This window comes from Brachyistius frenatus, unplaced genomic scaffold (assembly GCF_029030835.1).
Source record: "Brachyistius frenatus isolate BFR_SWC_R1_liver_20210118 unplaced genomic scaffold, ASM2903083v1 Contig_100, whole genome shotgun sequence".
Taxonomy (NCBI): domain Eukaryota; kingdom Metazoa; phylum Chordata; class Actinopteri; family Embiotocidae; genus Brachyistius; species Brachyistius frenatus.
Genome location: NW_027210699.1, coordinates 260001 through 285000, shown reverse-complemented (window position 1 = coordinate 285000; position 25000 = coordinate 260001). Strand labels below are relative to the sequence as shown.

The following is a 25000-nucleotide window of genomic DNA, read 5'->3' as shown; positions in this document are numbered from 1 at the left end:
AAATAAGCCTCGAAGCTTTGTTGTGTATTTTTATCCTCGATAATTATTTTTTTGTAAATGAAGTCTGTCATTTGTGAGCAGCCTTTCATGTATGTTTTAAATTTTGTAAAATAAATCTAACAGATGAAGCCAGAACTGTCTGAGAAGAGTCAAACTTCACCATCTTAATAACACTCAAATAACAATCTGATCATTTTAAATTTCAAAGTCAGTTGTCTGGAAACGTTTCCTGTCTTTCCCTCCTCAGCTGCTCGTCAATCCTGTTTATTCTGTTAAAGGTTGAGATCAGCTGTTCGCTGGATGATGAGCTGAGAGTTGAAGCTCTCTGCTCCCTCAGACTCCTTCTGTGTCCTCCAGCCTTTGTTTCTCTGCTCTCTTTGTCTGGACCAAGACACCTTCTACTTTTATTCCTCACTCACGCCATCTATTGGCTGATACTGGTTCTGCCAGTGGGCCGGTACCGCATGGCTCCGACAGAGAAGGAGGGCAGGCAGGCAGCCATCGCAGCGAACAACAGAGGAGACCGAGCGGAAGGAGGGATGAAGATGAAGATGATGGACGGTCGCTCGGAGACGGGCGTGATGCTGCACGCAGGTGAGACTGTGGAACAGAGCTGCCCTGCTGTACAACACACACACACACACACGCACACACACACACACACACACACACACACACACACACACACACACACACACACACACAGACAGACAGACACACACACACACACACACACACACACACACACACACAGACAGACAGACACCCACACACACACAGACAGACAGACACACACACACACACACACACACACACACACACACACACACACACACACACACACACACACACACACACACACACACCTCTCTCTCTCTATTTAGGCCAGTGACTTTCTAACTTTACAGATCTTGGCGCTGACCCACCTTCAGCCGGCTGCTGCAGTTTAACAGGAAACACACACGGGACGAGTACACTCAGACCTACAACTACATTTACACAACTACACACACTACACACAGTCCCAGAACCAAAGTTATGACCACGAGCGCTGCAGGACGGGAGTGAAGCGCATAAACTTCATGAACAACATGAACATCTCAACTGCAGTGCTACAAAGAAGTTATCTAATAATTAGAAATGCAAAACTTTGTTTTTGTTCAAGTACGACTTCAGATCTCAGACTTCTGTTCTGCACATGATTATTATTTTTCCCTCAAATTTGGTTCACAAATGTGTTGAAATCTGTCTTAATGAGCTCATTACTGTCACCGCTGTCCTGCTATTCACTGCATGAACTAACAGTGAAGGTAAATCTAAGTTGTTATTGTCAACACCACTATCTGCAATGGCGATAGCAGGCGGCCAATCAGATCGTAGCAACCAGGCAGCTCACCAGAGACCACGTTAACTACCGCAACAAAAAACTCAACAAAACCTGAATGATACACAGCTTGACCTGCAGCAAGCTGTCAGATACACCCACAAACACACCTAGGAGGAAAATCGAGGCCAGAATGGGACCACATTTCACTTTCAAAACTCCAGAAACTGGTCTCCTCAGTTCCCCAACGTTTCCAGAGTGTTGTTAAAAGAAGAGTTGATGCAGCTCAGTGGTGAACATCATCCTGGAACAACTTTATAGAGACGTGATGCTGCATCAGATTCAGCTGTGATGGTGAAAGCTGTCTGAAAGTATTTGTCTGAAATGTGAAAACGCTACCGAACAACCTGCGTTGATGTTTTTAGATCATTAACACTGACGAAGACAGTGAGAAGTATAAAACAGTGACTGGAGCGTTAAGCAGGTGAACAGTACCGGCGCTGATGGACTGCACACATTTTAGGATCCTGAACTTGTCCAACACAATGAAACACAACATATTATTGGGCAGGAAGAAGCTTTGGTGTTTTTTTTTTAAAAAGCTTCAGGAGGCTCAGAAGACCATAACTCACAGAAAAGCTTCTGTTGTCTAAATGAATGAGGAACCATCACAACCGCTTCCTGTGAATACAGGTCAACAACAACATCTGGTTCAACTGTTCTTACAGCTTTTCATGGCACACGTGGTTCTGCAGGAAGCAGATCAGAACCTGTTGCTAATCGTCAACTGAAGTGAGGAAAATAAAGTGACTGAAAAGGTGTTAAATAAAGAGGAATCCTCCTTCTTCTTCTTCTTCTTCTTCTTCTTCTTCTTCTTCTTTCCTCCATCAATATCTGTCTGCTCAGCTTCATCTCAGCCAAAGCACACAAACCGCCTCAAACACTGCAGCTTTAATTCAGGACTAAAATATCTAGATCAGCCGGGATGAGGGTGAAGGTGGAGGGGAGACCTCGACAGAGGAGGAGGAGAGAGGAGGAGGAAGGAGGAAGGAGGAGGGAAGAGAACGAAGGTGGAGGGGAGACCTCGACAGAGGAGGAGGAGAGAGGAGGAGGAAGGAGGAGGAGGGAGGAAGGAGGAGGGAGAAAGGAGGAGAGAAGGACGAGGGAAGAGAGCGAAGGTGGAGGGGAGACCTCAACAGAGGAAGAGGAGAGAGGAGGAGAGAGGAGGAGGAAGGAGGAGGAAGAGGGAGGAGGAGGGAGGAGGCGAGAGCGGAGGACTGATGAGTTGGATGAAGCTCTGTGACGGAGAGATCAGCAGAACCAGGCTGGGACTGGAAACTGTGTCAAGGACAACGGAGGAGGAGACGGATGAGTCAGGACACACACACACACACACACACACACACACACACACACACACACACCACACACACACACACACACACACACACACACACACACACACACACACACACACACACACACACACACACACACACACACACAGATCTGTACAGTCATCAGCAGCATCAGAACACGATGCTCCAACAAAACAAGACTCAACTCATTCTGGTCTCATGTCTCCAAACTTCAACTCAAATTCTTAGGAACTGAAGAGGAACAAATCTGAAGTGAAACTTTGATATTCATGTTTTCACCAAGTCTACCAAGAAAAAACAAAACTCAGTCAGCAAATAAAAAAAATTCTGCAGAGTAAAGGTTCATTTTTCACCAAAATCCACTTCATTTAGAAATAACCTTTTTCTTTCTCGTTTCTCAAAACTCATTTAGTTCATCAATGTGCTGATGAAGCGAATCCTTCGAATGGTAGAAAGATGAACATTTGCTGTTCTACAGAAACGAACTAACTTTAAACTGCTTTCTCATGACGGCCGCTTTGCGTAAGCTGCGTCTGTTTGGAGCGCTGCTTGTGCACGAGATGTAATATATAAATGACCTGCAGGGGCGGTGTTGGAGCCGTATGAAGACTTGAGTGTGGGCGGAGGCAACGACGGGTATCATGGCCTCCATACCCTAAAATCAGCAAAGTAGTGCCCCCCGGTGGTCGCCATGGTTATGGCATCATTGCTCCACTGGTGCACCCTCTGGTGGAGTCCTCCAGTAACGTGTAGTACAGAGGAAAGTATACGAAGAAATACGTTCACGACGCTAATGGTTGTCAACGCAAACATGTGATTCAACGGCAAGCAGATCTCCAGACCTTCAAACATTTAAATAAAGGGAATTCTTTTCTCTTACAGCTTCATCACTTATTTTGATGAACTTTGACATCCTTCAAATTATAGAAAGCTGAACATTTGAGGTTCTACAAGAACTGAGTTAGAACCTCTGAAACAGAAACTGTCCAGTGACTTGAGACTGTTTTGTTAACTTCAGTTTCCAAGTTCAATAATCAGCGGCTGGTTTGCTGTCTCTGCGTGTGCTCCATGCAGAAACAACACAGTTTGTGGATTTGTTGCTTCACAGACTGTCTGTAGAATCTCTAAAACAACAAACATAAAACTGATAATGATCTTTGAGTCCAACTGTTGGTTTGTTTAGAAAAAAAGTCCATTGCTTTCCAGAATAAGTTAAAAAAGTAAACCAGAGATGAAGTTGATATCAATCATCTGAGCGTGACTGAGACAGCATAACAAGTCCAAGATGTCCAAACCAATCGTTGAGTGTTACGCAACACGGCTAAAAATTCTCCAAAACTAAACAAGTTTTATGTTGAAAAAGCTGCAGAAGATATAAATATGCAGCTCCTGGTGCAGATCTCGAGGATCGGTGTGCCGTCCAGAGACGTCCTCCTGTCTCCAGGAGACGGTCCCATTATTCACCATGCGGTTGCAGCAGCACTGAGGTGAACCCAGGTGGCCTCTGCCATCATCCTGCTGCGGCTGACATCAGTGAAATCACTCAGTCTGTTAAAGATCTGGGTCGCCAGTCAGCGCTGGCATGCAGAGAGAGAAGCCTAATGCAAAACAAATGTTTTCATAAAATGGCCCAGTGTTGAATCAGCATCATTCATTTCGCTCAGACCGCTTTTTTTTTTTCCTCCCCGAGGACCGACTTGGACGAGCCGGCCGCGGCTGCGTCTCCTCAGACAGCTGCTTCGCATTACGCTGATGATTAGAGCTCGATGCTGCCCGTGTCTTTAACCCCTGTGACAAACTGTTGGCCTCGCTGAGCCCGCCGTCGAACCCCGCAGAGCTGCCCGACTACACTCCCTCAGCTGCAATCCCAGATAAACCCCAGCGCTGGCTGTGTGCACGCTGCTAATCGAAAACACTGAGGAGAATTCAACAAAGGACTTTTGTTGAGGCACTCAGAGACTTTAAATGGCAGCGTGAGTCGTGATCCACTCTGCTGGTGACACCAAACCAGACACACAACTGTTCCCAGATCTCACAGCTCATTCTTGTTTTAGATAAAAATGTGGGACAAATCTTTAAAAAAAAAAATTACATTCTCGACATCATAAAACATATGGTCTTAAATTTGAAAGGTGGTTCTTACTGCTCTGTAATCCACCTTAACATAAGTGAATGCTACAAATACACTATATGACATCACACTAACATGTTTGACTGAAACATGTCATCATTCACACTGCATTTATGTGTTTCGACCAACCATCATCCATCAGTGATGTCATCAACAATCAACCATCAGTGATGTCATCGTTGGTTTGTGAACGTTATGAATCCTCCAGTTCAGATTCTGTCCGTCATCATCTTTACTAGTTCGGAGCGGTTTGGAGCAGGAAGTGACCATATTTGGAGGAGCTGGGGGAGGAGCCAGAGGTGGATCTGACCGATCTGATTGGAAACCTGACGATACTACGTCCCGCCCACCGATAGCTGTAACCTGACTGCACCGCAGGCCTGTCAATCAAACAGACACGCCCCCAAAAACAGGTCTTCTTGAATCTTCTTTTCTAATGAATGAGGGATTATTTTCAGATGGACCTCCAGAAAACTAATAAGAAGGAGTGACTTTAGCTAACAACACCGAGATAACTGATGGACACATTTTATTCACTTTGGATTTGATGAGAGAAGTTGAATGGGAGTCTATGGAGCCGGAGGCTTTTTGGAGCCGACCTCTAGTGGCACTCGCTGGTATTGCAGCTGAAGACACTTCTGGATCAGAACCATTTTACAGACCTGAAGCTACGAACTCTTTTATATCCAGTCTGGTTCCATTCTCGGTGGGTTTGTCTTTATCAGTGGCTCATTTCACATCATCCATCAATCCTTTAAAAACATATCAGCACTGCCATCTGGTCGTAGTGTTAGTTGGCTCTGGTGTACACTGATTCTTTGTGGGGTGAAAGCATGTAGCTGCGTTTTGTAAAATATTTTGAAGCTACAGACGAGAGTTTTGTCTGTGAATATGTATCAAACATCTCTTCTCTTCATCCTGTCTGATATTTACTGCTGACGTCCACTGAAACCGTCTCCAGCTAACTACCGACTGAGGCTGCAGGTAGGACCGATGACCGAGGAGAGCTGCAGCGTGATGGGAGGCCTTCATTTCCTGAGGCTGCTGTTTCCAACAGCTGGCAGGAAATGGAGGAGGGGAGCCAGTACAATGTAGAGCACACGGCACAACAGCTGCCTTCCCTTTGTCTCTCTGTGTGTTTCTGTTATTCATTTAACAGTCATGGTGGAGGAGGTCTCACTCTCATGACACACTGACACACACACACACACACACACACACACACACACACACACACACACACACACACACACACACACACACACACACACACACACACACACACACACACACAGTGCTTTGTCATCCAGCCATGCCATCGTGTGGTTAACTAGATGATGTTTTTCCACATCAAACGCTGCTCCGGGTGTATATTTGTGTGAGAAAGTTGCATGTGTGTGGTTCTCCCTCTCTACAATTACGTTCTCCAGCCGTCACATAATAACGGGGGTCTAATCAAGGCCGAGCTTGGTGGAGTTTACACACTGCTGCTCTGCTGGCAGCTTCCTCCACCAACAGGACAGGAGTGATGTCTCCCGCATGGCCCAAACACACACACACACACACACACACACACACACACACACACACACACACACACACACACACACACACACACACACACACACACACACACACACACACACACACACACACACACACACACAGGCACGCGTGAATTGTGCTGAATCATCAGACTTCTCGGTGGATCGTGCTGAGATCTCCAGAAACACAAGCTCACTGTGTCTTAAATCATCGCTAGTAACATCACAGTTAAAAAGGTGTTTTTTTTTTTATAATGTACCAGTCAGTGAAGTTCATGTTACATTTATTGAATGATAGTTTCCAACATCAAACATCTCTGAGGTTGAATCCTGAAAGCTGTTTTTTGCATTTTGGTGCAGCGCAGGAGGCTGAAAAAGTTATTATACAACCAGTAGCTCCGCCCCAAGATCTGATTGGTCAACTGAACATCTGGAACAAATCATCATGACATCACACCGTGCTCATCACTAGAAATATCAGTCCACCTCCTCAGTGGGAAAATAGAATTAGAATAGAGTTTCATATACTATGTAATATAATGTAGTTTCTACTTGTTATAGTTCTATTAAATGACCCATTTGGTGAAGCCGGGTCTCTTTTGGTCCTTTTTGGTCGCTCTGAGCACCCGTACCGTAACACCACGGATAGTCACGCACTTACAATCCTAGTGGAGGCTAGCTGGACCGGTTTGGTTTGAACACATGACACGGAGCTAAATATATATATAATATATACATGAGTTCATGGATATCTTTGTTCATCAGATATCTTTGTTCATCAGATATCTTTGTTCATCAGATATCTTTGTTCATCAGATATCTCTGTTCATCAGATATCTTTGTTCATCAGATATCTTTGTTCATCTTGTATCTTTGTTCCTCAGATATCTTTGTTCATCAGATATCTCTGTTCATCAGATATCTTTGTTCATCAGATATCTTTGTTCATCAGATATCTCTGTTCATCAGATATCTTTGTTCATCAGATATCTTTGTTTGTCAGATATCTTTGTTCATCACATATCTTTGTTCATCAGATATCTTTGTTCATCAGATATCTTAGTTCATCAGATATCTTTGTTCATCAGATATCTTTGTTCCATCCAGACTGAACTAGCTGATCAGTTTAGTGTTTCTACGTTCTGTATTTATTCAGTTGGAGACTAGAAGTCCTCTCTGTTGCTAGGTGGTTGCTAAGGATCGGACTACTTCCTAGAGTAGTGAACATTACATACGTTACATAAGAGTCTACTGACGTTACTGATTGTTTTCAGTTGTTAGTGTACCCCATGTGTTGCCATAGAAACGGAGATCACACAAACAAAAAGTTTTATATTTTTAAATTTGTACATGTTTTATTTAGTTGGCGACTTGTTGTGCAATCGTAATATCACAGTGGACGGTGATGCTTTAACGTCATTACTTGGGGGCGACAGTGATGAGGTCAGCGAGGCGCTCACAAAGCATGACCTTCAATCATTCTCAAATAATCACTCGAAAATAATCAACAATTAATCGATAACTCAATACTTTGACGTCATCATACTTTGACATGTAATCAATATCAGTGTTTATAGGATGCAGGTTTTAGTCTTCTATCATCGAACCTCTTCCTCCACTAGGCAGCAGGTCTCATAATACCAGTGAAGAGTTATTTATGATGTCAGTTCCCTCTTTACAAGCTCATTTAACATCATCGAGGTGGAGGCTGACTGTTGCATCATAACTTCAGAGATCAGAGCCTGAACCTCCAGAGAAGTCTGTCAGATTCCTGCTGGTTAGAGTTTGGACGATGGAGTCGGTCTTTATTACAAACTGACCACGCTGCAGCACAGAGGTTTTCAAGGCGATGATCTGATTGGCCATGGCTGAAGTTGGCTGTGACACACCTTCAAAATATTGACTCCTCCTACTTCACCACAGCGCTACAGATGTGTTTGTGTTCACCAGATTCCCCCAAACATTTGGCCACGCCTACATTTGCTGCCCAAATGCAGTTCTGCACTTAGATTGACACAAAATGGAGCCCATTGAGCTTCAGCTAGTCTTAAAATTGAGCCTGTTTTAATTAGACAGTGAAGAAAATCTCAAATGTGCAGCTTCACAACAGACTGGATGGAAGAAACCTCATCCAGATACTGAAGAAGAACCGCTGCAGAACAGACAGATGTGCAGCAGATGTGCAGAAAGACAGCAGATTTATAGGACGGACGATCCAGATGAAAAGATTATAGATTGTAAACGTGAAGAATATGATCCAAGAAACTGTCAAGCAGTTTACAGCAGAGACGGTGTTCATCAAGCTGACTTCGATCGGTCCAAGAGGATCACATGATCAGAAACCTCTGTCTCCATGGTAACCTCATGAGGTCACCGGAGGAAAGAAACCATCTGATTCCTTTGTATTCTTGCTACAAAGACAAAGTCTGTCTGAATCAACCATCAACCATCAGTGATGTCATCATCCATCAGTGATGTCATCAACCATCAGTGAGGTCATCAACCATCAGTGATGTCATCGTTGGTTTGTGAACATTATGAATCCTCCAGTTCAGATTCTGTCCGTCACCATCTTTGCTAGTTCGGAGCGGTTTGGAGCAGGAAGTGACCATATTTGGACGAGCTGGGGGAGGAGCCAGCGGTGGATCTGACCGATCTGATCGGAAACCTGACGATACTACGTCCCGCCCACCGATAGCTGTAACCTGACTGCACCGCAGGCCTGTCAATCAAACAGACACGCCCCCAAAACCAGGTCTTCTTGAATCTTCTTTTCTAATGAATGAGGGATTATTTTCAGATGGACCTCCAGAAAACTAATAAGAAGGAGTGACTTTAGCTAACAACACCGAGATAACTGATGGACACATTTGATTCACTTTGGATTTGATGAGAGAAGTTGAATGGGAGTCTATGGAGCCGGAGGCTTTTTGGAGCCGACCTCTAGTGGCACTCACTGGTATTGCAGCTGAAGACACTTCTGGATCGGAACCATTTTACAGACCTGAAGCTACGAACTCTTTTACATCCAGACTATTATATCTTATATACGGCTACAAAACTGTCCTTCAAGTCTTATTTCATACACAGGAAGTTGGATATGATGCTCAAACTCCTGCTCCCAATATGATGTCAACATATTACTTGTAAAAGACTGTAGTTTGTATTCCAGTGTTTCGAGGTGTGAACAGGCTGATGTTAAAAAATGGTGAAACAAACTGATATATGATACGAAAGCTAACAGACGACGTGCAATCTAGGCAGCAGCCAGATTAAGAAAATGTAAACTTAATCCAAACATTCAACATTTAACCAACCAGGATCTGAAAGTGTAACAATACTGTTGGATGGCATCTCAATTTAAAATAGAGCCGTTCAGTTAGAGGTGGATAAAACCTTTTTTCTCCTCATTACAATGCAAAACAAACATTTTACTGAAGGGGTCTGAATTTTTCCACCTGATTCACTGACAGTTTTTATTTCCAACCACAAACAAAAACAGGATTATTAGATGCAAGTTGGAGAATATTAGATGCAGACAATTATGAAGTTTCTATGAAGAGGACTGTTCAAACTAAACCGTGACGCTCCCTCATGGCCAGATTGTCGTATCGATGCCGTGTTCCCGCGGTGCACTCGGTCCCACGTCGATACCAGCTGATGACGGTGCATCAATATCCTAATGCACGTCTCCTTCATAATTCATGGCAGTCTCACAGGAGCAGTTCAACACGAGACCTCCGTTCAGCACTCTGCTCAAAGTGCCCGGGAACATTAGCGTGAGGCCGAATCAATAGTTCACCACGTAACAATCACCACATTATACGAGCACGCGGGTGTCCACACGCTGCAGACTGCAGCACAAATCACATGCAGCCGCTCAGGCACTGACGAACATCTGTACTGGACCAACATCTGTACTGGACGTCATCACCACACCAACACAGAGAGACAGGAGCAAAATAACACAGACTCAAACACTCTATCATCTTTCATAATCAATCATTCATTCTCTGCTGTAACTGCTTTGTACATTAAATATCGGAAAAAAAGTGAAATGCGTCAACTATAACTTTCCCAACTTCTTCAAATCTTGTTTTATCAGTCTGAGCCCGAAGGACCAAGAAAAGAGAGCAGATCTTCACATTAGGGCTGAAACCACGAATTGCATGAAAATGTAGCTTAAAAATGAAATAAAAGAAACATCAATTTCCAAAATAGCTGATTGATTTTCTGTCTATCTAAAAGGATACACAGAGACACACACAGTCAGTGCTGAAGATGACATCATACAGGACACCGCCAGGAATAAACAAAGACAACAAAAAGTTTCTACTCAACACACACTGAACTGTAACTGTAAATTTACAGTGAGGAAGAAGAAAACTTTACTAATTAAGAAAGTCGTAATAAATATAAGTAATAAAAGTGATGCGGTTTCATGAAAATAAGTGCTTTTAAATAATAGCAATACAACTCGGACTGGATGCACAGAAATGAAGTGAAATCTCTTCATAAACTCCTAAAGTGGTCAACTCCATAAGGTACAAGTGAGTTCACATAGAAGGGGCGGGGCTGGCAGCATCTGACCAATCACATGCACAGACAAGTGTACTGGCAGCAGAACAAACTAAGATATGAGAAGCAAAACACATAGAAGCAACTGCAGCTGACAAAAAAATTGCACTGGCTTCTAACATCGCTGCCCATCATCAGGTCACGTGTCCATCCAGACTTTCTGTTAAATGAATATGTTCTTTATATGAAGCCTGTTCGTTAGAAAGTCAATTTCACACAAAATAAAAATGTCCTGCTGTTTGCAATAAAGAGCGCGGCACAGTGGTGCAGTGGTTAGCGTTGTCACCTCACAGCAAAAAGGTTCTGGGTTCGAATCCGGGCCTAGGCCTTTTTTGTGTGAGTCTGCAGGTTCTCCGTGTGCCTGCGTGGGTTCTCTCGGTTCTCCAGCTTCCTCCCACCATCCAGAAACATGAACCTCAGGTTAACTGGTGGTTCTACAAATGTCCCTGAGGTGTGAATGAGAGTGTGAACGGTCTTTGTTTCCGTCTGTCTCTATGTGTCCCTGTGATGGACTGGTGATCTGTCCAGGTGAACCCTGCCTTCAGCCAAAGTGTATTGTTTCAAATTAAAAGCCCTATAACGTTTTATAAGAAAGAAACCTCTCATGAAAAGGCTTTTATTGTGAAACATTTGCAGGAACGATCACACTTCACATGAAACATCCGTAACAACCTGCTTCAAACATCATGACCGCGCTGCAGCAGCACGTCAACGGAGACACTTTCTCTTCGTTGAATCGAAGTCATGCTGTGTTTCCTCCGATGTGAACAGACTTCATAAAGTTTACTGTTTACTCTGTTTTAAACCATGAGGTTGTCTGTGCTCCTGTGTGGGTCACCACAGTTCCCATGGTAACGGGGGAGAGTACCCAGGCAGAGGGAGGAGCTAAAACAAAATCCCACAAAACAGAGTTATAGGAACTTCAAAGGTTCCACGTTCCCCCGATGTGAACACACAGAAAAGGAGGAACTGTGGTCCGAACAGGAACCTGAACTCTGTCCACTACTACAGCACCGAGCGGCAGCTACAGACACTAATCACACAGAAGAGAGGTATTTACCGAGGATGTTGCCTGCAGGGACGTCCTCCAGCTCCTCCAGCTCTCGGCCCATCAGCAGGTAGAGGTTCTCCGTGGAGCAGCAGGACAGGTGAGGGACCTCCGGCACCACGTCTGCAGCACGGCATCCCTCCGGCAGCTGGAAGAGACGAGACCACGAGTCAGCAGCAGGAACATCTCGTATGTTTCAGCAGTAAAAAAGGGACAACTTGTGTTCTCCATCCGGCTGGGATGGAAAAAACAAAACAAAAGTCACATGGAAACAGGAGATTTAAATAATTCAAACTGGCACCGTTACAATCAAGAAGGTCAAAATAAGGATGCAACTGTGGATGAAGACGTTTTCACTGGATTCACTTTACATTACATTACATTTCATTTAGCTGACTCTTTTATCCAAAGACTTACAATAAGTTCATTTCAACCATGAGGGTACAAAACCAGAACAACAGGAATCAAGAAAATACAATTTCTTCCAGAAAGCCAAACTACAAAGTTCTATCAGTAAGTTCCATGATAAGATACTAAAGTTCTACTGTTCAAGGTTAAAGGAGGAAGAGGTGTGTTTTTAGTTTGTGGTGGAAGATGTTCAGAGTTTCTGCTGTCCTGATGTTGTTGGAGCTCATTCTACCATTTAGTAGACTTTAATACTAAAGATTACTTCAAGCTCTGGAGGTCTGAGAAGACTCTGTTTACTGTCGTTTCTATTTACAGACTTTTATTTGTGACGGACATCAGATTGATTTGATTTGTTCCATTTGATTCTATTTAGTGGGTTTTAGTATTTTTCCTGCATCATTTAATGAACAGCTGCTCTTATTTTATGAAATGTATTTGTATTTGGTATTTCCAGGAGCAGCACGATGTGTTCAGGTCTGAAACAAAGCACTGAAACCTCACACACTTCGTTGACAGGCAGTAACCCAGTTCAATACACATCTTAGTGCCTGATTTACTGAAGGTGTGTGTGTGTGTGTGTGTGTGTGTGTGTGTGTGTGTGTGTGTACAAACACGTGCAAACTTCACACCAGCTGCAAAAAAAAGTCCAGCTGATGTACTAACGACGTGCAGTGACGATCTTTCAAATATTTACTAAACAGGAGAAGTGATCGGTGTGTATTTTAATATGACTGAAGGTATTAATCAGATGAACATCAGCTGCTCTTATTGTGAAGGAGGAAACCAAAGAAATATCATGTTCTATCTTCTTTGATATTATGATATTACTCTTAAAATCACCTGGAAAACAGGTACAAAATAAAAGTGAAAACTTTTTGAATAAACATGCAATTTAGTACCTTTATTAGAGATCTTAGTAAATCAGGCCCTCAGTGCTTTAAATAAATACAATTGTTAATCTCTTGGTTGTGTATTTATTTTGTGTGACCTGGTGCTCTGAAGATCTGGAAAGCTTTCAAAAGAAAACTCATCTCGTTACTTTCTCTTTTAAATGACCTGCACTTAAAATCCCAGTCTCAAAGCACGACGTCACACCGTCAGTTTCCTGCCTGAGGACACGTCGGCATGACGACCCGGGGATTGAACAGCCAACCAGTGGGCGACTCCCTCTACCGTCTGAGCCCACCAGAGGAACACATCACAGAATCATATTCATTCATCCACTCAGCGCTATTACTGTTTTAGTATGAAAATAAATTAATTAATGCAGGATTGACTTTAAGCTCTTCAAGTTTTTATGTGAAACACTGCATGTAATTCTCTTGCTGTGAAGCACTTTGAGCTGCATTTCTTATATGAAAGGTGCTCTACAAATAAAGTTTATTATTATTATTATTATAAAAACATAAATACACAAAAAAGATCCTGAGCTCAGGATCTGAACTGTAATTTATTCAAATTTACTGTCATAATTTTTTCTAAAATAAAAATATAATATATAATATTTTTTTAATTCCAAGAGACAACAATGTCAGAAATGAACAAGTTGATTCATCGTATCCTTAAGTAGTTGTTCAATCATATGAAAATGTGATGTCATCACTACAACATATATGATTCATAAAAAGAGGAAATAAAAATTCATCATCAAATAATCTGTTGGATATTTTCTCAACAAATCATCCATTCGATGTCTAAAGGTAGTGAAACAGACTCATCACAACATGTCGGCTAAATCGTTCACTATTAGTGACAAATAAAAAACTGGACCCAGTAACTGATTGGCATTTTTACATTTTGGCCTTTTAATACAACGATTTGTGATAAATTTAGAATGAAAATAGTCTTTTGATTGATAATTCATTTTCAATTTCAATTTCTACTAACGCTCACAACTAGAAACTTCTTTGTGATACCAGGAGATAAATAAATAGTTGAACCTGCAGGTTTTATTCTCCGGTGGGTTTAAGTCTGCATCTCATCAGCTTCACAGCTCTCGTTCTGCAGCGCTCACATAAAAGGGGCGGAGTTTGCAGCATCTGATACATACAGGGACATGTGAACCGGCAGCGTGTTGTTTCAGGGTGGTGTTTTGGTGGTGGTGTATTAATGGTGGTGGTGGTGTATTGATGGAGGTGCGGTGGTGTATTGATGGTGGTGGTGGTGTATTGATGGTGGTCCGGTGGTGTATTGATGGTGGTGCGGGGGTGTATTGATGGTGGTGGTGGTGTATTGATGGGGTGGTGCAGTGGTGTATTGATGGTGGTGCGGTGGTGGTGGTGTATTGATGGGGTGGTGGTGTATTGGTGGTGGTGGTGTATTGATGGGGTGGTGCGGTGGTGTATTGATGGTGTATTGATGGGGTGGTGCGGTGGTGTATTGATGGGGTGGTGTATTGATGGTGTATTGATGGGGTGGTGCGGTGGTGTATTGATGGTGTATTGATGGGGTGGTGGTGTATTGATGGTATATTGATGGGGTGGTGTATTGATGGGGTGGTGTATTGATGGGGTGGTGTGGTGGTGTATTGATGGTGTATTGATGGTGTATTGATGGGGTGGTACGGTGGTGTATTGATGGTGTATTGATGGGGTGGTGCGATGGTGTATTGATGGTGTGTTGATGGTGTATTGATGGGGTGGTGCGGTGGTGTATTGATGGTGTGTTGATGGTGTATTGATGGGGTGGTGCAGTGGTGTGTTGATGGTGTATTGATGGTGCATTGATGGGGTGGTGCAGTGGTGTGTTGATGGTGTATTGATGGGGTGGTGCAGTGGTGTGTTGATGGTGTGTTGATGGTGTATTGATGGGGTGGTGCGGTGGTGTATTGATGGTGTGTTGATGGTGTGTTGATGGGGTGGTGCGGTGGTGTATTGATGGGGTGGTGCGGTGGTGTATTGATGGTGTGTTGATGGTGTATTGATGGGGTGGTGCGGTGGTGTATTGATGGTGTGTTGATGGTGTATTGATGGGGTGGTGCGGTGGTGTATTGATGGGGTGGTGCGGTGGTCTGCACTGCCGCCTCCCAGCTGAGGTTGTGGGTTCGAACCTCGGCTGTGTGCGTTTCCTCCTGGGATAGGCTCCACCCCCCAAGACCTTGTTCAGCTCAAACTAACATGATGATGGTGTATTTATTTTATTTGACCATCTCCAGTCCAGATTTGCACATCAAAGATGGAGTCTGTGAACATTTAGTTGTGTTTCTTACCATCTTTTTTTCCATAAAGGATAAAAGGAGTGAAGCCTAACTTCTCGTACTCGCTCTTTGCGCAATAAACATGAATTTTAAAGTTTTAAAACGGTGTTGTCTTCATCATTATAACGGCCTCAGAGTACTTTGATGTCCCGGAGGTCAGGAGATGCTGAGTTTACCGTGCTCAGGCCCCGGGCCGGGTCGTACTTCGGTCCCAGTACGAACACCTTCTGGCCTTTCTTCACCTTCCCGCTGTAGACCCGGGCGAACGCCACGAAGGTCTCCGTCGGCTCCTCCTCCTCCGGCCTCGACTCTCTCAGTGTCAGACTCTCCATCTTAGCTGAGCAGAGAAACACATCAAGTCCCAGTGAAACATCTGACACTGAATTATATCTTCTTGTATTTGACTGACGGAGCGAATGTCCCGCTGATTTAATATTTCACTGAGCACGGCCGTGTTTACAGAAAGAGAAGGGTTGAAAAGAGACAGATAGAAATGATTTGGAGGGGGACCAGCTCACCTGTGCAGAGTGCAGCAGGTTGGCCGTCCTGCGACGGACTCTCTGATTGGCTCTGAGCTGCCGTCTGATCAGCTGCCATCCTGTCGGCGTGTCTCTGTCTCGCCAGCTCCCGGCGCTCACAAATCTCCTCCTGGGTCAACGGCCTGAACACAGAAACACAAGGCAGCATCCAGATATTCTCTTATTATTAGTATCATCGTTATTATTTGTAGAACAGCCGTGTGCAGCCTTGAGTTTAACTCACTTGTGATAAAGGCTCCTCAAAGACCTACTTTTTAAAATCATTTTATTATTATAAGTCTCCGTCACTCAAATTCCCTGACAGCAACGAATCAGACAAAACAAGGAAAACACAACATGATACATAAACAACAACATGGAGGATAAAATAAAAAGGTCAGCAGTCTTTTTGGATGTCAACAAACACCGCGACATGTTTCACGCATGTAAAAATCACCGAAACTATTCAGACCGACGTACTTCTCATTGAACGGTTGAACATGTTGGGACGATGATCCTCCGCTCGGATCAGCGTTTGTTCAGCCGCTCTGCAAGACGGACCAATCAGAGACCGGTGTCTGTGGTGAACCACTTTAGTTCCGCCCCTCCTTCACTGTGATTGGACGAGCGCCGCGTCAACACTTTTCAACTCTCGCTGACTGAAATTATAATTTTTTTTAAATTGCATAATGTTGCTGGCATTCAAAAAAGAAAAAGATTTTTAATAAATATTCTGTAGTCGGGAAAAAAACGTTGGTGGACGCGGTCGGTAGCTGCAGCAGAGGCAGAGTGTCGGCCGGTTTCAGGGCGAGCTGATTGGTTCAAATGAAGCCGAGGTCGACGCCCACTAGGATGAAACGAGGATTCTCTACGGAGGGCGACCAGACGTCTTCTTCACACCAGGTCGAGGAGCGATCAATCGGGAAACTGACATCTGTTCACAAAAGATACTGAACGTTTTAAAAAGTTCCTTTAATGTCAGAAACCTCAAACATGGAAACAGAAGAGAAACTCAACGCAGGGGAAAGATGGAGAAACAGAACAATCATGGCTGCACGAGTCGTTCCGCATGACCTGTGTGTGTGTGCGTGTGTGTGTGTGTGTGTGTGTGTGTGTGTGTGTGTGTGTGTGTGTGTGTGTGCGTGTGTGTGTGTGTGTGTGTGTGCGTGCGTGTGAGTGTGTGTGTGTGTGTGAGAGTGTGTGAGTGTGTGTGTGCGTGCGTGTGAGTGTGTGTGTGTGTGTGTGTGTGTGTGTGTGTGTGTGCGTGTGTGTGTGTGTGTGCGTGTGTGTGAGTGTGTGTGTGTGTGTGCGTGTGAGTGTGTGCGTGTGTGTGTGTGTGTGTGTGTGTGTGTGTGTGTGTGTGTGTGTGTGTGTGTGTGTGTGCGTGCGTGTGTGTGTGTGCGCGTGTGTGTGTGTGTGTGTTTAAAAAATATCCCCTCGGGCATTAATAAAGTATATACCTACCTACCTTCAAAACGACCAGTGACTGCAGCAACACAGCTGCTCACAACAGTCCTGAGTGACGGCATCCAGCTCAGAGTTCAGCTCCGTGATGACAAACCAGTGGAAACAGCCCATAATTTGCTCCTGACTGCAGCAGCAGCCGACTCACTCACTCTGATTGCACCTCTGGAGCAGATATTGGATCTAAACGAGGCCGCGGCCTGAATTCAGGATTCAAACAGGAAACCACAAAAGAGCAAAACCCGACCGGATGATGGCACGAGCTTCAGAACAAATAACAGAGCCGGCCCGGTGCCGCTCACCTCTCGCCACAAACAGGCCGAGAGCAGCGCCGTGACGTGACGGTTATCGGCCTCGTAAACGCAGCGCGGTGCGTTCGAGGCCTCCTGCTTCCCAACGGTTTCTCCTCGGTAACAACGGGAACGCCGGGACTCGGTTTCCGCTGATGAAGTAATGACTTCCAAACACTGGAGTCGGCCGATCGCAACCACAAGCAGACTTTCTAACGTGGTGACGAAGGAGGAAAAAAGTGTTCTGGAAAATGAAACGACAGTGACATTAAAGACGTCTGCTGCTGTGATTGAAGGTCTTCGATGACGTTCCCTCGGACATTAAAGCCTCATCGACAGATGCAGGAAGTTGGAGACTAAATGCGCCGGTTAGAAACGAGCTGTGAAGCGTGATGGACAAGACTCTTCTTCCACGTGAAACAGAGCGCTGCAGGATGAATGTGGGTTCGACGTGTCTGCAGGTTCATCCTCCTGCGCTGCTGCTCTCCTCTTTACCCACTAATTACTGTAGAAAGCTGCACTTACTTCAAGCCTCCTGAAGCTCAGGTTTTTATGTCTCCGTACCTGTGAAGTCTGACTGCGTCTCACCTCGCCACACGAGACGCTGCCACGTAAATAAGTCGTAGTGTTGTACGAAGACAACACCTGAAGGTCAACATCTCTAGATCTCCAGCAGCGCCGCTGAATGCCGGAGAATCAGAGCAAAGGTCACGATGGTGATGGCTTCACTTGACGAGCGTCTGTGAGGATCTTCATTGGCCGTTAACCTGAGTGTGACTGGACCAAGCAAAGCTCAGTGTTTTAGGTGAATGACTTCATGTTCCTGAGAGGAGGAAAGTCAACGGACCTCGTTCACCAATATGTGAACACCAAACCCCCGAGGGATTCATGACACGTTCACACCGGCCAGTTTCACCACCTTGAGTACGTTAGTGAATGAGAATCATTCGAAGCTAAGTGGGCGTGTCCAGGTTTTGCTATTAGCATACTGACACGCCCCCATTTATCCATATAAGGACATCTGTGTGTCTGGAGCTTCATGAAGAAAGGGAAGTTGGCAGCGAAAACTAAAAAGAAACTCGTGTCTGAGGTGGAAGCCAGAAAAAAAGAACACTTTCCAAAAGTGTTTCCTCACGAGTAACCATGGTTCGGTAACCATGGCTGCTGCGTCACCTGAAGTGCTAAAGCACTGTGGCACAGGTTAAAAAAAAAAGGTTAAATATTAGAGTTGACACAAAGAAACGCATCACAGACCAAAAGAGAAAGAAGGACGAGCAGCTGCTGATCTGACGGACATTTAATATGTTAATATTTTAACATCCAACATCAGAGAAATACGTCCCAGAAATGAGGGATGAAATCCAAGCCAGAGGTAATTTATTCATAGATAACATGGTATTTAAAGTTTTCTGTGAATATTTGAATTAAGACAATAACTGATGAGGATTAAAAGACGTCAATTTAATGGTTAGCCTATTTAATGCATTCGTAAATCAACTTTTTTGAATGCCGATTTAATCTGAGGTGGTTCTAAACGTGGTCGCAGAGTAGAAACAAATCCAGGAAAGAAAATATGGATGAATCCCAGATTTGTGCGTCAAATGTTCATACACACGTTTTAAGCATTGAGCTCATTGTTCTGTTGGTGGATGAAGTCCAGCTGAACAAGTTTCATTTAAGGTGAGTAATCATTTTAAAAACACCACAGGATGCATTTCATTCCAGATTTCATTACGTATGGAGATCAGACAAAAATTCATGGAAAATGCAACTTTTCTTATGCATATAATTATATAGTATGATAGTTTTATAATATATATATATATATATATTATCATATATTTATGATGTGCTGCTGCCATCAAATTGAAAGATTAGTATATATTTTCATTTTATTTTCAATTAAAAATTAGCACATTTTTCATAAAATAATAAAATATTTTTGTTTCAACATTTGATATGTTGTCTTTGGTCTATTTTCAATTAAATATCAATTAATCAGTCTCAGTCTGGATTTTGGACGGGCTTTTTCCTTCCTGGCTCACATTCCGAGATGACCTTTCATATTTTACTCTCTTTCACATATCTATATCTCCGTCTCGATCTCCGTCTCTCTGCCTGAAGAAGTGCATCGGTAGAGTCTGCAATTAGGATCAGGAGTGTGACAGGAGGAGGAGGAGGAGGAGGAGAGCCAGTCAGACTCCCTGGATATGAAGGAGCTGCAGACAGAGCGCCAGCGTGGAGGAGACGCTCTGCTGTATGAGTCCGTCTGGTTCCCAGCACAGAAAGAAACTCGGGTTTTACTCACGCTGCTTCAGTTCTGAATGAGTTCAGATGTTCAAGGTTTGTTTTGATTCATAAAAAATGTATCTCCGGTGAAGAAACACAGGTGGAGTCGGGATTTTGGAAAATAACCCAACACAACTGTCAGTCATTAAATCTGCTGATGTTGCAGTACTCGGGTGAACTCGGCCGGTCGCTGCAGCGGTGGCAGAGTGTCGGACCAGAGGTCGACGCCCGGTAGGATGGATCGACTGCAAATGATTCTCTATGGAGGGTGGACAGACCATAATCAGGCTAACTGTCACCCAGCAGGAAACAATCCTCAAAGGGGCGTGGCCAGACCCAGATGTTCACGCAGGCTCCGGATGCTTCCACTCTATGACTTTTTAGAGCGGAAATATTGTTCTTTTTACAACACTGCATTTATAAGTTTGTTATACATGATTTGTTGTATGTAGATTAGACTATTCATCCATATCACGTGTTGAAATTTACCTTGACAATATTGAAATTCTGCTCACATGTAAATGTCAATAATAATAATAGTAATAATCCAATAATTTACGTTAGCGAACTAAACAGTCTCATGTACTCTCTCTCATTCAGAGATTCATTTCTATTGTATGATGATGATTTATTCCATTTAATTCAGGTCTTTTATATGAATTGTATTGTATATATTTCTTACTGTGTGATTTCAAGAAAACCCCAAAACTATTATTGAACATGGTTGTGTTGCTTGGCAAAGTTTACATATTCAACTCCTTCAAAAAAGCTGCCTTTGAACTCCTTTATTTTACATCTTTAACATTATTACATTGAGGAAAAATGTCTTATGAAATCAAGTTTAAATAAATGGTTGAGGTTGAAAATATTGAAGACTTGGGACACTTTGGAGTTATGATTATTAATCTCTATGAAACCATGTTAGTGTGATTTGTGTTTGTGATGTTATTGTTTTGTTTTAAACGGTATTACTGCATTTGTTGATGTAATGCGAATTTGTTTTAAGTTTTGTGGAGATGTGTTTAATAAATTTGAAAAAAAAACAATTGTAATCTTTGTAAATCATCATCAGAGACCATTGAAAGTCTTCAGAAAGTCTACCGGCCAGGTGTTCTGATGACATCACGTTTCAAGAGGGGGCGGAGCTTCACTGTCCCAGACCAAAGAAGGATCACCAGGTCAGGAGACACCAGCTAGGTTTCCTTTGTGTCGCCGTGAATTCGTCCCCCAGAGTCAGACTGTCAACACTGAGTTCCACCGGGACCTTCTGAGGGGAACATTCAGTGGACCACCTGAACTGTGTCGCCATGGCAACAGGTTCCTCCAACATGACATCAGGCTCCTCCTACATGACAACAGGCTCCTCCAACATGACAACAGGCTCCTCCTACATGACATCAGGCTCCTCCTACATGACAACAGGCTCCTCCTACATGGTAACAGGCTCCTCCTACGTGGCAACAGGCTCCTCCTACATGGCAACAGGCTCCTCCTACATGACACCAGGCTCCTCCTACATGGCAGCAGGCTCCTCCTACGTGGCAACAGGCTCCTCCTACATGGTAACAGGCTCCTCCTACGTGGCAACAGGCTCCTCCTACATGGCAACAGGCTCCTCCTACATGACACCAGGCTCCTCCTACATGGCAGCAGGCTCCTCCTACATGGTAACAGGCTCCTCCTACGTGGCAACAGGCTCCTCCCACGTGGCAACAGGCTCCTCCCACGTGGCAACAGGCTCCTCCAACATGGCAAAAGGCTCCTCCTACATGGCAACAGGCTTCTCCAACATGGCAACAGGCTCCTCCTACATGGTAACAGGCTCCTCCTACGTGGCAACAGGCTCCTCCCACGTGGCAAAAGGCTCCTACAACATGGCAACAGGCTCCTCCTACATGGCAATAGGCTTCTCCTACATGACAACAGGCTCCTCCTACATGGCAACAGGCTCCCCCTACATGGCAACAGGCTCCTCCTACATGGCAAAAGGCTCCTCCAACATGGCAACAGGCTCCTCCTACATGGCAACAGGCTCCTCCTACATGGCAACAGGCTTCTCCTACATGACAACAGGCTCCTCCTACATGGCAACAGGCTCCTCCTACATGGCAACAGGCTCCTCCTACATGACACCAGGCTCCTCCTACATGTCAACAGGCTCCTCCTACATGTCAACAGGCTCCTCCCACATGTCAACAGGCTCCTCCTACATTGTAACAAGCTCCTCCTACATGGCAACAGGCTCCTCCAACATGTCAACAGGCTCCCCCTACATGGCAACAGGCTCCTCCAAAATGGCAACAGGCTCCTCCTACATTGTAACAAGCTCCTCCTACATGGCAACAGGCTCCTCCTACATGGCAACAGGCTCCTCCTATATGGTAACAAGCTCCTCCTACATGACAACAGGCTCCTCCTACATGGCAACAGGCTCCTCCAACATGGCAACATGCTCCTCCTACATGTCAACAGGCTCCTCCTACATTGTAACAAGCTCCTCCTACATGGCAACAGGCTCCTCCAACATGTCAACAGGCTCCCCCTACATGGCAACAGGCTCCTCCAACATGGCAACAGGCTCCTCCTACATTGTAACAAGCTCCTCCTACATGGCAACAGGCTCCTCCTACATGGCAACAGGCTCCTCCTATATGGTAACAAGCTCCTCCTACATGACAACAGGCTCCTCCTACATGGCAACAGGCTCCTCCAACATGGAAACAGGCTCCTCCTACATGTCAACAGGCTCCTCCTACATGGTAACAAGCTCCTCCTACATGACAACAGGCTCCTCCTACATGGCAACAGGCTCCTCCAACATGACAACAGGCTGCTTACAGTCATTGAAAATTACAACAATTTCCGCAACAATTTCTCTGCGTAAAAAAGAAATGGCCGACACATCTGGACCACTGCTCACAAAAACACGTGGTCAGATTTCGATCAAGCCACAAAACTTGTAGTTCTTATTCCCGAAGTTTCCAGCTTCTCGCGATGCTGCGCACTGTTCGTGTGCAACAGGAGCAGCCTCTGAACTTATTGGATGAACGCTGGAGTTTGTGACACCTGAGCAACCAAATTCTTCAGTCAGCAGATCTCTGCAATTACAAAATACAAACGATTTAAGCTACAACAACAAGCTGCAATAACCTGGAATTATCCTTCATTTCCACTTCCTAGTGTCAAATTTATGCAAATCATTAGTTGAGGACAGCCATCATGGGTTACAGCTTTGGCACAATTTAACAAAGGCTCACACACACATGGTCCACAGGCTCGGCCATTAAACCAACACTGGGACCCGGACCATAAGAACTCCTCCACATCAAACCCAGTCTCTGGAAGCATCTGCTTCCAATGAGAGATGGCAGCCGTCCCTCTGCTGAAACATGCTTTGTTGTTCTTCTCAGAGAAAGACGTAGAAGACCTTCCTCCCGTCTTCATAAAGGGCTTGAAGACGGGCGTGTGACACCGGGCTCGGATTAATGGGCCAGACATTGAAGAAGGGATCTCTGTGATGTTGGAGTGCGCTCATATCCTGAAGGGAGACAGACGGGCCGGGCCAGCTCCATCTATCACTGAGGGGGTTGCGGTTTACCCTCAGATCACCTCCAAGAAGGACATCAGGGAGGGTGAACAGCTGCAGCCCGCTCTGGGAGAGAACCAGAAACCCTCCTGAAGTGAAGGAGAGCTGGAGGGAGACGGAGATAACGACCCGCAGAACAAATGGCAGATGAAAAGTGCAGATCTGCTGCTCTGCCAACATCCAATAGTGACAAACCGCTCCAGCCAAGGATGTCGGAGGACGAACTGACTCGCACACAAATGTTAACATGAGGAAAACCCGTTAATATACACTGAACTTTACTAAAGGAAACCCTGTTAATAATGTTTGTTTTTTAGGAAAAATTCCATTTTATTGTTTTTTCTGATGACATATTTCCTGCGATGATTACGTCACTCTGAACAGTTTTCATGGGAACTATTTAGATGTATTAATGAACGTTCCACTGTATGTTTTCCACAGTAAGAGCAGTGACATGACATTAAATAGAAAACCCTCGACATTCATCAGTGGTTCTGTTTATGAACTCTTTCTCCTCAGAAGTGGACAAAACTCTTCGCCCTCCTTTTGGACCCAGAACGAAGCCAACATATTAAAGATGTCAACGGCCGTGCGGCAGGAAGGAAACGCAGGGCAGCAGCTCCATCTACTGGCTGCACGGTGTGTAGACACACAGACACACACACACACACACACACACACACACACACACACACACACAGACACACAGACAGACAGACAGACAGACAGACAGACACACACACACACACACACACACACACACACACACACACACACACACACACACACACACACACACACACACACACAGACACACACACACAGACAGACAGACAGACACACACACACACACACACACACACACACACACACACACACACACACACACACACACACACACACACCGCCTGGTTTCCACCACTTCAGGGGACATTTCATTGACTGGCATTGATTGATGAGTTGGAACCAGAAAGCAGTCATGTGATTTTTCTTCACCCTCGTTCATAGCGAGACACACCGACACGCATCATGAGAGAAGTGGACCCAACGCTGTTTTTACTGTGATTACACACACGTGATCACAGGATGTTTCCTGTATGTTTGAGCTGAGAACCAAACAGATCGCGTTAAAAAGAGGAGTCGGTTCTATTTTATAAATGATGTAATGCACACGCGAGGCGGGCAGTGTGTCGCAGGCCTCACCTGACCTTCACCTTCACCTGCCCTTCATCTGACCTTCACTTC

The 25000-nt window shown here is 44.6% G+C and overlaps 1 protein-coding gene across 2 annotated transcripts in view; it reads right to left on the bottom strand.

Moving 5' to 3' along the window:
• The window catches only part of efl1 (elongation factor like GTPase 1), an 86091-nt gene that overhangs the window by 45119 nt on the left and 15972 nt on the right, over positions 1-25000 (bottom strand). For both annotated transcript variants that reach the window (XM_069711468.1, XM_069711469.1), the window contains exons 12-14: positions 16127-16269; positions 15785-15945; positions 12017-12152 (exon numbers count right to left, since the gene is read on the bottom strand). In XM_069711468.1, the coding sequence (XP_069567569.1) occupies positions 12017-12152; positions 15785-15945; positions 16127-16269 (440 nt within the window). The remainder of the gene's footprint in view (positions 1-12016; positions 12153-15784; positions 15946-16126; positions 16270-25000) is intronic.